The 14122-nt window shown below is 36.8% G+C and overlaps 1 protein-coding gene across 12 annotated transcripts in view; it reads left to right on the top strand.

Moving 5' to 3' along the window:
• Positions 1-14122, top strand: part of kcnma1a (potassium large conductance calcium-activated channel, subfamily M, alpha member 1a) — a 243605-nt gene that overhangs the window by 175929 nt on the left and 53554 nt on the right. For 10 of the 12 annotated variants that reach the window (XM_077197115.1, XM_077197118.1, XM_077197117.1 and 7 more), the window contains exons 9-14: positions 1305-1396; positions 10796-10906; positions 11172-11277; positions 11463-11545; positions 12710-12779; positions 13503-13658. In XM_077197115.1, the coding sequence (XP_077053230.1) occupies positions 1305-1396; positions 10796-10906; positions 11172-11277; positions 11463-11545; positions 12710-12779; positions 13503-13658 (618 nt within the window). Of the gene's footprint in view, positions 1-1304; positions 1397-1482; positions 1575-10795; positions 10907-11171; positions 11278-11462; positions 11546-12709; positions 12780-13502; positions 13659-14122 lie in introns of all 12 variants that reach the window. The other 2 variants (XM_077197123.1, XM_077197127.1) reach the window with 1 other exon arrangement.

Raw genomic sequence — 14122 nt, forward strand, 5'->3', positions numbered from 1 at the left:
CTTATTAAAAAAGGACGTTTTCCACATGAACAGAATAATATGAATAATGGATTTTCTTATTTTATTTGTATAAAATAATAAAACTTTCACTATTACATAGTATCTTATTATTTATTTTAAATGAACCTAAAAATATTGTGCCATCTTTTACAAAATTATTTTCATGTCAAATTAATAGTTTCATCATATTACTGCGTGAACATGAATTGGTTGCGCTTGTGAAATTAATGGGTCAGATCAGTGAGAAATAGTTCTTTAAGGTAACTCATTTTCACTTTTTACAGTGAATACGTTTTTTTAGGGGATGTCATTTTGGAAAGTTAAAAAGAAATGATTCAAGGAAATTATACAAATTCAAAAATCAATATATACCGTCCAGCCTTAGGGTCTTGGTGGTTAACAGACTCAAGATCAGGGTATAGATCATCCACAGGCATTCAATAACTCTCATGTGAAGTTCATACTGTATAAACATAACGCAGGACAGATGCGCTCCATTCCTATCACTGGACAGAACGCTCCAGCTGTCCAGAAGTTTCCATAGCAATCTGCTATTTCTTTTTGTTTTTGAGGAGGACTGGAAATAATCATTGCTCTGCTTTATATCAGGTGTTCAATTAATGACTTCAGTATGGAAATGTTGTAAACCGTCAGGTCTGATCAGACAGATGTCATAATTCATTAGGGCCCTAGAGAGGGGTGAAGAACCGCTCGCAACTCTTCTCGGAAGGTCAGGCTGACAACTCGGGGATTAAGATCTCTAGGAACATGCCGCGTGGAGATAAAGCAGAACTTAGTCAAGGCTGCAATCTTGCAAAGCGCATCCAGCTCATTTAAAGCACACTAATGAGTCTTAATGTGCTTTGCAGCTGTGGGCGATCAGGCTGGACTATTCAAATACACTTGCCACTGCAATAGTGTTTGTTGGACAAAACATGGCATGTAGGTTTTTTCTTCTTTCTCTTCGTTTTCACGAGATATTTTTTATGCTGTCAGAGAAAACAGATGGGCAGCACCAATAAAAAAAGAAAATAAAAAAGTCTCCAAAGTTGGCTTTTTGTCCATTATTCTGTTTCCCCCTCAATTAAAAAGATATTTTCAGAAGCACAATGGACGTAAAAAAAAAAAAAACCTTTTAAAGAAAAAGAATGACCATTTTACCAAGCTAAACCATTTTTTCCCCCGACAAAACATGCGTCCCTATCAATTTCTGCACATCAGAGGTTGGGGTAAAAATCCAGACTCAGACGGGTCTCTCCGCTCTATTTTTTAGCCTCTGCTTCTGTCTCCCATCTTCTCCTTAGGCCATGTTTGCCAGCTACGTCCCTGAAATCATAGAGTTAATAGGAAACCGCAAGAAATATGGTGGTTCCTATAGTGCGGTAAATGGCAGAAAGTAAGTATTCAAGGTGCCTCTGTGGCCTCGGTCACAGCAGAACCCCTCTTTGCATGCCCTTTTCTTTTTCTGTTCCATGCATGTAGGCCATGTTTGCTCGCTACGTGCCAGAAATTGCTGCTCTCATCCTTAATCGGAAGAAATACGGAGGGAGTTATAACTCGACACGAGGCAGAAAGTAAGTCAAAATCCAGAACCAGGTGTGGTTGTGTGACTCAAACTACCCCTTCTCAGATAGAGAGGGGGTTAGTGCAGACAAACAATTATAGGACAAATGAAAGTCACACTGTGACTGGAGACCTTGGCCATCGAAGCCACATGTCCATGCCCTTTGCTCTGTGTCAGTGGCTTCTTTTTCGTAACACATCTACTGCATTTTAATTTCATTACAGTGACTGCTGTTGGTTTTCCATCCGTTATGTGCTGCTGTAGAATGGGTGTCTGTTTCGTATTTGTAATATAAATGAGCACAGTAAATGATAGAAAATGAAATCATTAGCTCATAGAACTAGTTTTATGATGCTCAGATTCAAGACACTGTTTACTTAAAGTCATCATTGTCTTGTGTTTGATTTAATTTTCTGTTCTTTGAATTCTACTCGTCATGCTTGATTCATCTCTCGCATGCTCTCTGTGAATGGATGTCTGTTGGCTTTTTTGTTTGTTTGTTTGTTTGGTTGTGTATGCTGCAGTGAGAAAAGCCTCTCTGGCTGTGCGTCACTGCTGTCTCATCATAACCTCATCTCCGTGTGACATGACTCTGGCCCTGATCTTCAGTCAGCGCACACCCTGAATGCTTGGATGCCTCAGCTCTCGCACTGGAGCTGCTCCATTGCAATTGGCTTGCTTTTTTGCCCCGCTTGGTACTTTTATCATGTTCCGTTTTTTCTTTTCCTTTTCAAAGATGACCCCTGAATGTGAATGTGGATATTTTAACCCCCCCATCCCCCCCTTTTCTGGCTCAAACACGGCCCTGTCATCAGCACAGCGATTCTCACAAACGCTCACGTCTTAAGTTCCAGAGCCCTCTCTCTCTCTTTGTGGCGTGCGCACTATTTCCCAACCCATTACGCAGCGTGAAACAGGCCCACGGTCACGTCCGGCTTTCATCATCTGAATTTGAGGGCAAATACTAAGCCGAGAGAAAGTCATTAGGAGCCCCTTTGTTTGATGCCGTTTCGCTGTCAGTGAAACAAGATTGATGAAATGTTATGTTTGGCCTCGGCCCCACGTTTGGATTCGCAGTCTGGTGTTGAGAGAAGGCCTTGTCAAAAGAGCTGAGCCTCTCTCTTTCTCTCACTTTCTTTCTCTCTGGCTATGCATGCATCTGGTTGCAATTACAGTAGGCTCCAGCTCTCTGGCCGAGCAGAGAGACAGGCACCAGGCTTTGCCTTATTGTTTAAATATGCATGGGACTGAGTGCTCATGAACGGACACATCACGACACCTCGAAATAAAATGTGTCGAGATATTTATTTAAACTGTCAGCACATTTCCGACAAGCTCAGGCTGGTGCAAAATACATAAGTTTAGAGTCTGATTCTGCATAAACTCACAAAAGTACAACAGCCTCAAGTAAAAGAAAAGTCCATGAGTTGGTGTTTATGAGTAAGCTTTGGAAGCTGCATAAATGTTATATAAATGCTGATTATACTAATGTTAAGTTTAGAGTTTAGCTTGAATTAAAGACCAAAGATTATGTATTATTTTTAGAATAGTTATTATTATTATTATTAATAAAATTATTCTTATATTTGTGGGAATAACCTGGATGCAGCGAAACCAGGTCTTTTTTATTCCATTTTGCTTTACTGCATAATTATTTAATGCAGATCCATCTGTTAGCTTAATAACTGGTTTCCAGATTGACTAAAATGGTCACAAATATGACAGTAAAATTATAATAATTATCTAGGGTGCATAAATTAGTGTATACATATGTGATTTTTTTCCAGATCACCAGATAATGTTAACAACTGAACTGTAAGTAGTTTTTTTTATTTCTGAAATATTATCACAAGTGACGAAACTTTGGGAGTAAAGACTAGTTGTTGCGATTTTTCTTTTTTTCCTCTCTCTTTTTTTCAAACAAATATTCTTTTTCTTTTATTCTTCTATAACATTATTTATGATCAATGTGGTTTGTGATGGACAAATTACTAGAGTGACAGCATCAAGTTATATGTACACTACTGTTCAAAAGTTTAGGGTTAAATTGAGGCATGCAAGTGACAGTAAAGACATTTATATTGTTAACATTTCTACATATTTCTAATTAATGCTGTTTAAAAAAAAATGTTCATCAAAGAATCCTGAAAAAAAAAAACATTGGTAATAAATAGTAAGAAATGTGTTTCTTGAGCACCAGATCAGCATATTAGAATAATTTCTGAAATATCATGTGGCTCTAAAGACTGGAGTAATGATGCTGGAAATTCAGCTTGGCCATCACAGGAATAAATTACATTTTAAAATGTATGAAATAGAAAACAGTTATTTTAAATTGTAATATAAAATAATTTACAATAATCACAATATTACTGTTTTTAATGTTTTTTGATCAAATAAATGTAGCCTTGGTTGAGCATAAAGGATTTCTTTCAAAAACATAAAAAAAAAATCTTACAGCCCCAAAACCTTTTACCGGTGTATAAAAAAAATCATAATCATAGTCCATATACTATAGTCCCTTTAACACAGCACAAGTCTTTTGTTAAAAGCTAAAGTGAATAACTATCTTTATGGAGTGATTTTGTAATTTGTCAACTACAAAAGTAATTTGGCCTAAATGTTTCCGTTTAGAAACCAAAAGCTCTTTAGTCAATTTTTTATTTTATTTTTGTCTTGAGCCTTGACACTACGGTCATGGCGTATCGAGCCTTGCAATAGTTTGAAGTGTAATCTCTGCTATTGAATCCATGCCACAGCCAGGTTTGTGATGGCTGTTTATGTCAGCAGCGTGTTCTGATGATGTTTAGCCATCAAAACGGGAACACAGATCTGGATCTATGACTGTAATATAGACCAGCGTTCTATTGGATCAGGCCGGGGTCTCTGTGGTTTCCATTAGAGCGCAGATGAAACTGACATAAACCCTGAGTGAACTCTGAGCTCATGCGCCGCCTCTGAGCTTCTATCCAGAATCGAAGCCACACCAAGTATGTGGAGCCGGCACTGCTTGCCCCGCAGCAGTCAGACCAGGTCTGTGTTGGCATGAGCTTTCATGGAGTAAGAGTTGGAAAGAGAGTGAAGTGGCATGTAGAAATGCCATTACTGATATGGCTCTCACAACGCATTAAAACAAGTGAGATCAATAGAGGTTCAGTCATCTGGCTTCCTGACTTCTGCTTAGGTGTGTAGGGGAACTATCCATGCATAGCTGACCATTTGATGTATAGTCTGTAATGTTGGACAGCATTGAAAATTCTCGTGCTAGTTATAAGGCTGAGATTTAGCAGAAATCTCCTGAGACCCAGCAGAAAAAAAAGTGTGCTGCATGAAAAACATATGACAAAAAAAAAAGGTTTGAGGAAAATAAATCAAGACACAATTTTATGAAAATATATTTAATTGTCTTTGAATGATCAATAGTGTAAATATGAATTAGCAGAATCTGAATTTAATAGGCTTTTTATTGTAAATTAGTGTTTTCCAGCACTTTGACATAGTTTTGTGTCAACATCAACTATACATACATGTTCCAGACTTTGCATTTAAATGGATAGTCACTCATGGATATTTACTCTTCATATAAACTCACGTCATTCCAAATCTTTCTTCTCTGGAGCACAAAAAGAGAAAAATGTTGAGATTTTAGTGACTTTCAAAAATCCCCTTTTGTGTCATGCAGAAGAAAGTCTTGGGTGTTATTGTTAACTAAAACCATTTTATTATTTTCATTCATAAAAATAAAGCCAAAAAAAATATTAGTTGGAATTAGAAATGTTGCCTTGTCAACTAAATGATAACAAGTTTAAACATACTGAAACTAAAACAGAAATAGAATATATGAATAATAGAATATATAAATATTAGAACTACACTAATATGGGTTTGGAATGACATGAGGGTGAGGAGATGACAGAATTTACATTGTGGGTGAACTATCCATTTAAGTTCTCAAATATGTTGCAGAATTATTTGTTTATATAATGTTCACTTTCTGATTATTCATTACACAATTTTTATAAACATGGACAAAAATGGGTGTTCCCAACTGTGTCCAATTATGATTGATGACAACAAAATGTGGCAACTGCTATTTGCACTAAGTGTAAACAGCAGTTAGATGCTATTTATACTTAGTACAGATAGTGGCAGATACTATTTGCAATTCAGTGTAATGTATATATTATAACATTATAAATTTAGTCTAATTTGTGTAAATAGCCTCTGCCAACAAGGCAGACTATTTGTACTTGGTGTAAATAGACACTCCGAAATAATGTGTCAGGTGTGGGGGTGGTGAAAGGAGTGAGGACTCGGGTGCAGAGTTGATGGGCTTTTTTAATAATAAAACAAAATACAAACTAAAACAAGACTGACTTGACAACAGATAAATACACTGTGTAGATACGACGACAAACCAGCACAGGACTGCAAACACAAGGAGAATAAATAGGGAGAGCAAACAAAGGTGGTAACAAGGGAGGACAGGTGGGGCAAATTAATCAATAATCAGGTAACAAGATGGGAGGGACTAGACAATCAACAGGAGAGCGCATGGCACAAGGAAACATGCATGACAAGCCATGTGCTCACACCAAACATGACTTGAACACAAGCACATGGCCAGTAAAAAAATCAAAAGCCATGTGCTAACACAAAACGAGACATGAACACACAGCCAATGAGAACACTCATAAGCCACGTGTTCATACAAAACATGACAACATTAAAGGCACGCGCGTAGCCAGTGATAAACAGCACTAGACAAAACATGACATGAAAGCACATGAAACAAGGCACACAGACAAGACAAAACAGGAGTGTCAGGGCTCTGTCACAAAACCAAGAAATAGACTAGAAAGAAGTGACAGAACCCTGACAAATAGTCCTAATGCTCCTAATTGATGATGAAAAATAAGTTTTTTTTTTAATTTTAATGGCCAAACCCCTAAACATTTGGTATCACTGTTAAGCCTAGAATGTATCTTTACACTCGGGAAACCAATTGTCCTCTACAGAGGAAAACAGGAGTTGCTGGGTCCCAGAAATATAGTTTAACTTAGAATTCATATGCAAAAGATTTTCCCATCACAAAACACATTGACTGGCCATAAATGCTGCTTAATCTTCTTTTCAGTTCTTTGACACTTGGGATATTGCATTGATTCGTATTTATTTGTACATTCATTTTTCCAGTTTAAATAATGAAAAAGCAGGTAGTCAAAGCAAACACTCTGAAACAAACCTCATGAGAGAGATTAAAACTGATCCACTATTGTGATGTGTAACAATACACAATGTAGCTATAGGCTTCAATGGTCGATTCTTAACCTTTTCCATTTGGTCCCCCTAGTGTTAGATATCTGGTTATCATTGAGCGATACCCAGCCTTACAGCATATGCTGGGAAATTGCAGTCAAAAATGACATAGTGAAGTGTTTTTGAATAATTACAGTAGTTTAAAAAGGTGTTACTGGCTAAAGAGTTGCCAAATTAAATTCATTATTGTTCTCCTGCATCAAGTCATAATGACGATGGAGCCCTGGCTCCATATGGACTACACATGTCCATTTCAAGCTCTGTCCTCTCTTGGTTTGAAAAGACAAGCAGGCATTCAGCCCTTTCATCAGGTGACATTCTCCTCACAGCTATCTGTTCCTAAATTGTTACTGATTTATAAAAGTCGAGCGCGGAAACAGGCCTTTCGTTCGGCTCTGAAATGATTGATCAGTTTAAGGATTAGAGCAGTATCCATGGTTTCGCTGCTGAGGCTGATGTTCGAGCTTGTTTTTAATTTCTTTAAATTTTGGTTACGATTTTCATATTTTTGTTGCAATTTTTTTTCATTTTTATTTGGCATGTTTTACAGTGCATGCTGGGTAACTGCCCTTCTGCGTTTGATTGCTCTGTTTGTGCATATATTTGTTTAAACATTTTATTTCACCTTATCGTGCGTAAAATTGTGTTGTAACCCAAGTGTTCTCTTCATTGTGTTGTTCACAGTGTAGTGTTTTTAGTGTGTGTATTTTAAGTTGACGACATCTTCACAAGTGTGTTGATAGGAAGTTTTTCCAGTAGTATTTAATTTTTTTACAACATTTTTATATTTTAAATGTTCAGTTTTCTTTTCTTGTTAAAATTCTCTTACTTTTAATCAGTGATTAATAAAAACTTTAATTTTAAACTAATTATTTCCCCTATTTGTGAACAATATTGTGGCTATACAGTCATAAAGAAGTTTAAAATTGTACAACAAATGCTAGACTTACAAGTGCTATTGTAAGTCTTTAAAGGTGCAATCAGTAATTTAAGATTAAGAATTTTGATGTACACTCACATGAAGACTGTAGTCATATCAGTAGCCTAATAAAAGCTGCTTTATTTTACAATGGGCCTCATGGAGGCTCACATGTTAAGATCACATGACTATTTAAATATTTTCCTCTATATTTATTGCTGTCTTGTTATTCTTTAAAAAACAAACAAACAAAAAAGAATAGACCTGATCAAATCTACTATATATTATAAAGAATTTAAATTTAAAAAAAAGTAAATTTATTCTGTCAGAATTATATCTGATCATTTCAACACCAATAGTTCATAATGACATTAGTCTTATCTAATAGTCTTTTGCATGGTTGTATTTCTTGTATTTCTTTCATTGGCAGTACCATAAATATAAAGGAAAAAAACCAAACGAAAAAAACTTCCCCACAGTGGTGAAACACAATCAGTAGCACAGTCACGCACCACTGATGGCTCATCCAAACATGGAGACAAGATGTCTGACATAAGCCGAGACAGAGAGTATTTGTATCCCGGCCAGAGACTCTGTTCTGCTGTTCTAGAATAAAAAAGAGTGAGAGCATTGTCATATAAAACCCTCCGATTTAGCTAAAGCTCACAAATGGGCATTTTTGGAAATAGGAAAACATGAATAATGTGTCTCTCATCAAGCCACCCCTTTTGCCAGACGCTGTTGGCTTTAGACCAGGCCATCAACTCAACAGAGTATTCTCATCCCAGGACAGTCAAGCATGCAATTACTACCACTCATTAAATACAAGAGGCCAGATCTGTGAAGATCATTATGTGTGATAGCATCCAGACACTGCACTCATAAAGCCTCATCAGGTCCCTCCGGCAAACAGAGATCCGCTTAATGTTTGCCCTGGATCTCAGCACAAATAAGCACATCTCTCCAGCACCTGAGAGAGCACAGGCACATACACCCAGTTACAATTAAGGTCAGCAGCCCCTGTTCTTTGTACACATTGAGTCTGCTGAAGGGAGAGAGTTATTTTGGACAGATTTAGATTGATTACCATGCACGGTTAAAGCTCTTGAGACTTTGACCACAGCAGTATTGGAGTCATCCAGCATGGGAAGTGAAGTGATCCGCAAAACCCCATGGCTACAGCTCAACTCTTTAACCTCCTGTTGCATAGAGGATCTGCTTGACAAATAAAACATGGTTATTGATCTGCAACAGTAATAGAAGTGGCCTTTAAGTTGTTAGGATAGTAATGATGGGCCGTAATCTTTTATATGAGTCAGATCATTGCAGACATGTAAAACTCTTGAGAACAACTTTGGTGTGTAATTTAAAGTGCATTAGTGTGTAGTATGGTATACTGTATAGTTTAAAGGCTTGAAAACAACCTTCAATTGAGGGATTTCTCAGTGACTCTTTTTGCAGGTTACATCGCTGTGCCAGTTGGTGGCGACTCTCTTTGAGTCATTGAACCATTTACTGAATCTATTTGTTGAATAACACTGTTTTATTCAGCACTGAAATATGTGACTGTCTTTATGAGTGAATCATTGACTAAACTGATTCATTCATACTGAGATTAATTCAGAAATGAATCAAGTGTCTTTTATAAGTGAGTCACTTCATCATTGACTAAACTGTTTCAAAACACAGTGATTCATTCAGAAATTAAACAAGTGAGTAGCTGCGTCCGAAAATACATACGTCATTATTATATAGTATGCGAAAAACAATACGCCAATAGAATACCATGTCCAAATACATACAATAACAACATGGCGGGTGTAATACATTTAAATTGTATTCATACTACCCATATTCAAACCATATAGAACATACTTTTTTTATAACTGTCTCAAAGTAAATTTAGATTCAAATGTAGTACCAACTCAGACATTATACGATTTCGGACACACTTCGTGTCTTCATGAGTGAGTCACTGAATTATTTACTCTACCATTATGTTTAAAAAACACTGATACATTTATAGATGAAACAAGTGAGAGTGTTTATGAGCGAGTCACTGAATCAATTTCTCGACCAATTTGACCAAATACTGATACATTCAGGAATGAAACAAGAATAGTGTATATTGCTCTGAGATGAAACAGTTGATCTTGTTTAGATTTTATTTTCATTGGTGGAACAAAAATAGACTACTGACAATGTTGTGTCTAAAATGTAAATGACTCAATATGAATTAGTTTGTTTATTGTACTGATGTAATGTACAGTATGAATAACCGCACTCTTGTTTGTTTGATTATTGCTTAGTGAAATTATTGCATCTTTAACTTTAGCTTATATTGCACAGAAGTGCTATTTGAGCGCTGCCTATATAGCCAGTAGATGTCAAGGCAACTCACTAGTAGGTTTTGGAACAGCTCTAGAGTATGAAACTAGATCTTACTATAAAGGCAGAATAAATGAGCCCCAGAAGACCGTGACCTCTGGAACAATCCATTTGAGTCTGTTTGTTTGTTCCATCTGATGTATCACAAGTTTTTCATTCGGTGCCTGTCCGGAAAAGTCACGGTTAGAGTTCAAGGCAGCCACAGATCCAAAAACAATTTAACCGCTTTTGACAGGGGTTCCGATACATGTCAGTTAGTACTGATGTACATGTCAACATGTGTCTTAGCACAAGGGTGGTTTGGCTACAGAGACATAGCTTATTAAGAACATTTGACAATCCAACATTAAAAAGTAAGATTAAATTTAGTTTGCCCTGGAAAATTCAAAGCACTTCATTTAGTGTTTAAACCATGTTTATAAATATGAGGTAAAGCAACATGTGCTATTATGACTATAACAGACAGCAAATGCTTGAAAGCCACAACATTTAATGTTTTCAAGACATTTTTGGTTATTATTCTGTACTTTTAGCTTTTTTTTAGGATATGCCAGAGTTTTGTTTTATTTATGTTGCACTCTTCAGCTGAATTTTCCTCCTTACAGGCATATTGTGGTCTGTGGTCATATCACGCTCGAAAGTGTTTCCAACTTCCTTAAAGACTTCCTACACAAGGACAGGGATGATGTCAATGTAGAAATTGTTTTTCTTCATAAGTAAGTACAATTCCCTTCGGAATACATTTTATGAGATTGATGGAGACTTTGCCCACTGTAAAGAATATAATGACTGTGTGTTACTAGAAAAACAAATCAATCACATATAGTTGCCAGGTTTTATGTAAAAAGGAGATCAGCCAATAACAAAAAATTTTGACGCACATATTTAACATTGTTCCTTTGAATTAAAAACATTCTCAAAATTGCACTGCTTTACATCACTTGGTTAATAACATACTTTCTCTTTTTTGCCATACTCTAGTATTTCCCCTAATCTTGAGCTGGAAGCCTTGTTCAAACGTCACTTCACTCAGGTGGAATTCTATCAAGGATCTGTCCTTAACCCACATGATCTAGCAAGAGTGAAGGTAACATCAAAAAAAATGTTGGTTTTAATAATGGTTTCATACACTGATACATTATCTATTCATTTGTTTATTACAGACACAGAATTGTAGGGATGTTGTAGAGACTAATGCAGGTTGTTAGTGTCCATTTTTGATGCTGTTCTGAACACTGCCGTCACACTATTTTTCTTTTCCATCTTGTACAGATCGAGTCAGCTGATGCCTGCTTGATTCTTGCAAACAAATACTGTGGAGACCCTGATGCTGAAGATGCCTCGAATATCATGAGGTCAGTTCGGTGAAGGGTTACAGTTTGCTATCAACTCTAGACACATTTCAACACATCTTGTTTTGTGCAGCAGCATCACACTCACTAGAGACATCCTACTGTAAAACAGATGTATTGAAAGCTGATGTCTTTCACCCTCCTGTGCTATTAAAGAAAGGTGTGAATGGGATAGTCGGCATCTCAGGTCAGATTCGCACATGTTCTATACCTGGACACAGATGAAAAGAGCCAGGAGGAATTTCCTTTGGGATGGAGTCAACTAATATTGCTCTGAAAGAGTGTGTGAAGGGAGGGCAAACATATTTAACTTCCTCCTTTCATGCTGAAGATGTTCTTTAGCCATGAGTAATGCACAGAATTGCACACAGTCTGGCCTGTTTGGCAAATGAAATATTAATTTAGGCAGGTCTTGGAATGCTCTTTTGAACTATGTGTTATAGAGCAGCTTAATATGGAAATAAATTCTGCACCTCTCTTATGAGACTGGAGAGAAATCCAGACTAGATTTCACAATAAAGTAACACTGTTCTGCCACATATCACAGGCTTCTCTATGGAAATGAAAGATGAATTGGTTTTCTATTCATTCAGCAGATGCTTGCTTTTAATCCAAAGTGACTTACGATGGTGAATACTGGGACAGTCCTGGAGGTTAAAGGTGCACTCAATACGTTTTTGTTTACATGAGGGAGTGACCTGCTCCATGCAGAATAAAGCAGATTTTACTAGAAGATTAATGTCTAGAGTTTTCTCATGTTAGTATAAGTCATGTTGAGGATATTTCTCAAAAGTGCTGTTCTTATACTACTGTTCAAAATGAGGTCAGTATTTTTATTTTTAGAGAAATAATACTTATATTTAGCAAGAAAAAAAAAAAAATATATATATATATATATATATATATATTATATTTATGTAGAAGCACCGATACAGTTTTTTCAAGATTATTTGATAATTAAAAGGTTCAAAGAACAGCATTTGGTTTATTTTGTATACATACCTTAGATATATATTTGCGCACCAATCAAAATACTTTCTTAAATCTCTGATGAATGAAATCAAGGTCTGTCCTGCATATTTTCTTTTATTTTATTTAAGGCAGAAATGTTTATTTCCCTTGCTGCAAAAATGCTGTTTCATGTTGAATTCTCTCCTTTTTTTACAGAGTAATATCTATCAAGAACTACCATCCAAAGATCAGAATAATTACTCAAATGTTGCAATACCACAATAAGGTAGGAAGTGTATTCAACAATTCAAAGTCAAATCAACAATAAAATGTTGACGACCTAAACAGAAAGAATACAGTATATACAATGTACAAAGAGGCTATGAAAGTGATCATAAACGTGACTTGTGTCAAATAAATTTGCCAAATGAGAATGGTAAATTTATAATTTCAAGGGAATCAAATACAGAGTACTGTATGTTTAGTTCTTATGCCCTATTACACCAACATGAACACAGCTTTGTGTTCATCAGGGACCGCTGGAACAGGAGATGGATGTTAATGACTTGATGGATGTTTTTTGTTCATGGGACAGTTCACTCGAGAGCAATTGAATGTCAACTGTAGACAACTGTTTTAGAAGACTGTCAGAGAACCTGCTGTTTTAGCAATGAGATATGATAGTGACGTGCTACTGTAATGAGATTTGCGTTATCAGTTTGACAGATTTATATAATCTAACAAGGCAGGGGAGACATGGGGCTGTTGCAACACGTTGTGTTTTGACAGTGTTTTGTACTGTGTGTTTTGAACCTTAATATAATATAGAATATAGAATAAATTCATGTTTATTTGCTACAAGTTAGTATAGAAAACTACAACTTCTCTCTAAACTGTAAGAAATATATTGATTTAAAAAATGTTCTGGTGTTTTTCATTACTACACTTGTTAGACATCTCAGCTGGGGACATTGTTAACTTCCCCTTTTCTCGTCCCATGTGTCCTCAGGCCCATCTGCTAAACATTCCCAGCTGGAACTGGAAGGAGGGTGATGATGCGATCTGCTTGGCCGAGTTGAAGGCTGGCTTCATAGCCCAGAGTTGCCTGGCACAGGGCCTGTCCACTATGCTCGCCAATCTCTTCTCCATGAGGTCATACATCAAGGTACCGTCAGCCCGTCTTGGGCTTTGATAAATCCCATAGAGTAGAATCAGCCTCCATCCCCACTTCACCTCAATCACCAGAGCCATTATAGTATTGAGTAAATCATCTTCTGAGCCTGGCGGTCTCATTTGGGACGTACTCGGGACGGCAACACAGCAATGCAGCTGCCATAATGAGGTAATTTATATGAGTCAATGGCATGGTGGAAGTGAGGATGTAAATTAGTGGTTTTTCCTCTTTCAGAATTTACTGTCCTCCTGCGTGCCGACAGAGCTGGGAAATGCGAACCATGTGCCTGTTTCATAGTCAATGAACGGCACCCCAAAGCCATGTTTATTTATCGTCCAACTGAACCTGACTGCTCAGAGATGTATGGATCGCTCTTTTTAAGAAAACACTAAATAAAACGGTCTGAGGCCTGAATGGCTGCAGTGAGGTGGTGGGTTATTATCAGGTGGTTCAGA

This window comes from Siphateles boraxobius, unplaced genomic scaffold, assembly GCF_051911475.1.
Source record: "Siphateles boraxobius isolate OS27281-9 unplaced genomic scaffold, OSU_SipBor_1 37, whole genome shotgun sequence".
In the NCBI taxonomy this organism is placed as follows: domain Eukaryota; kingdom Metazoa; phylum Chordata; class Actinopteri; order Cypriniformes; family Leuciscidae; genus Siphateles; species Siphateles boraxobius.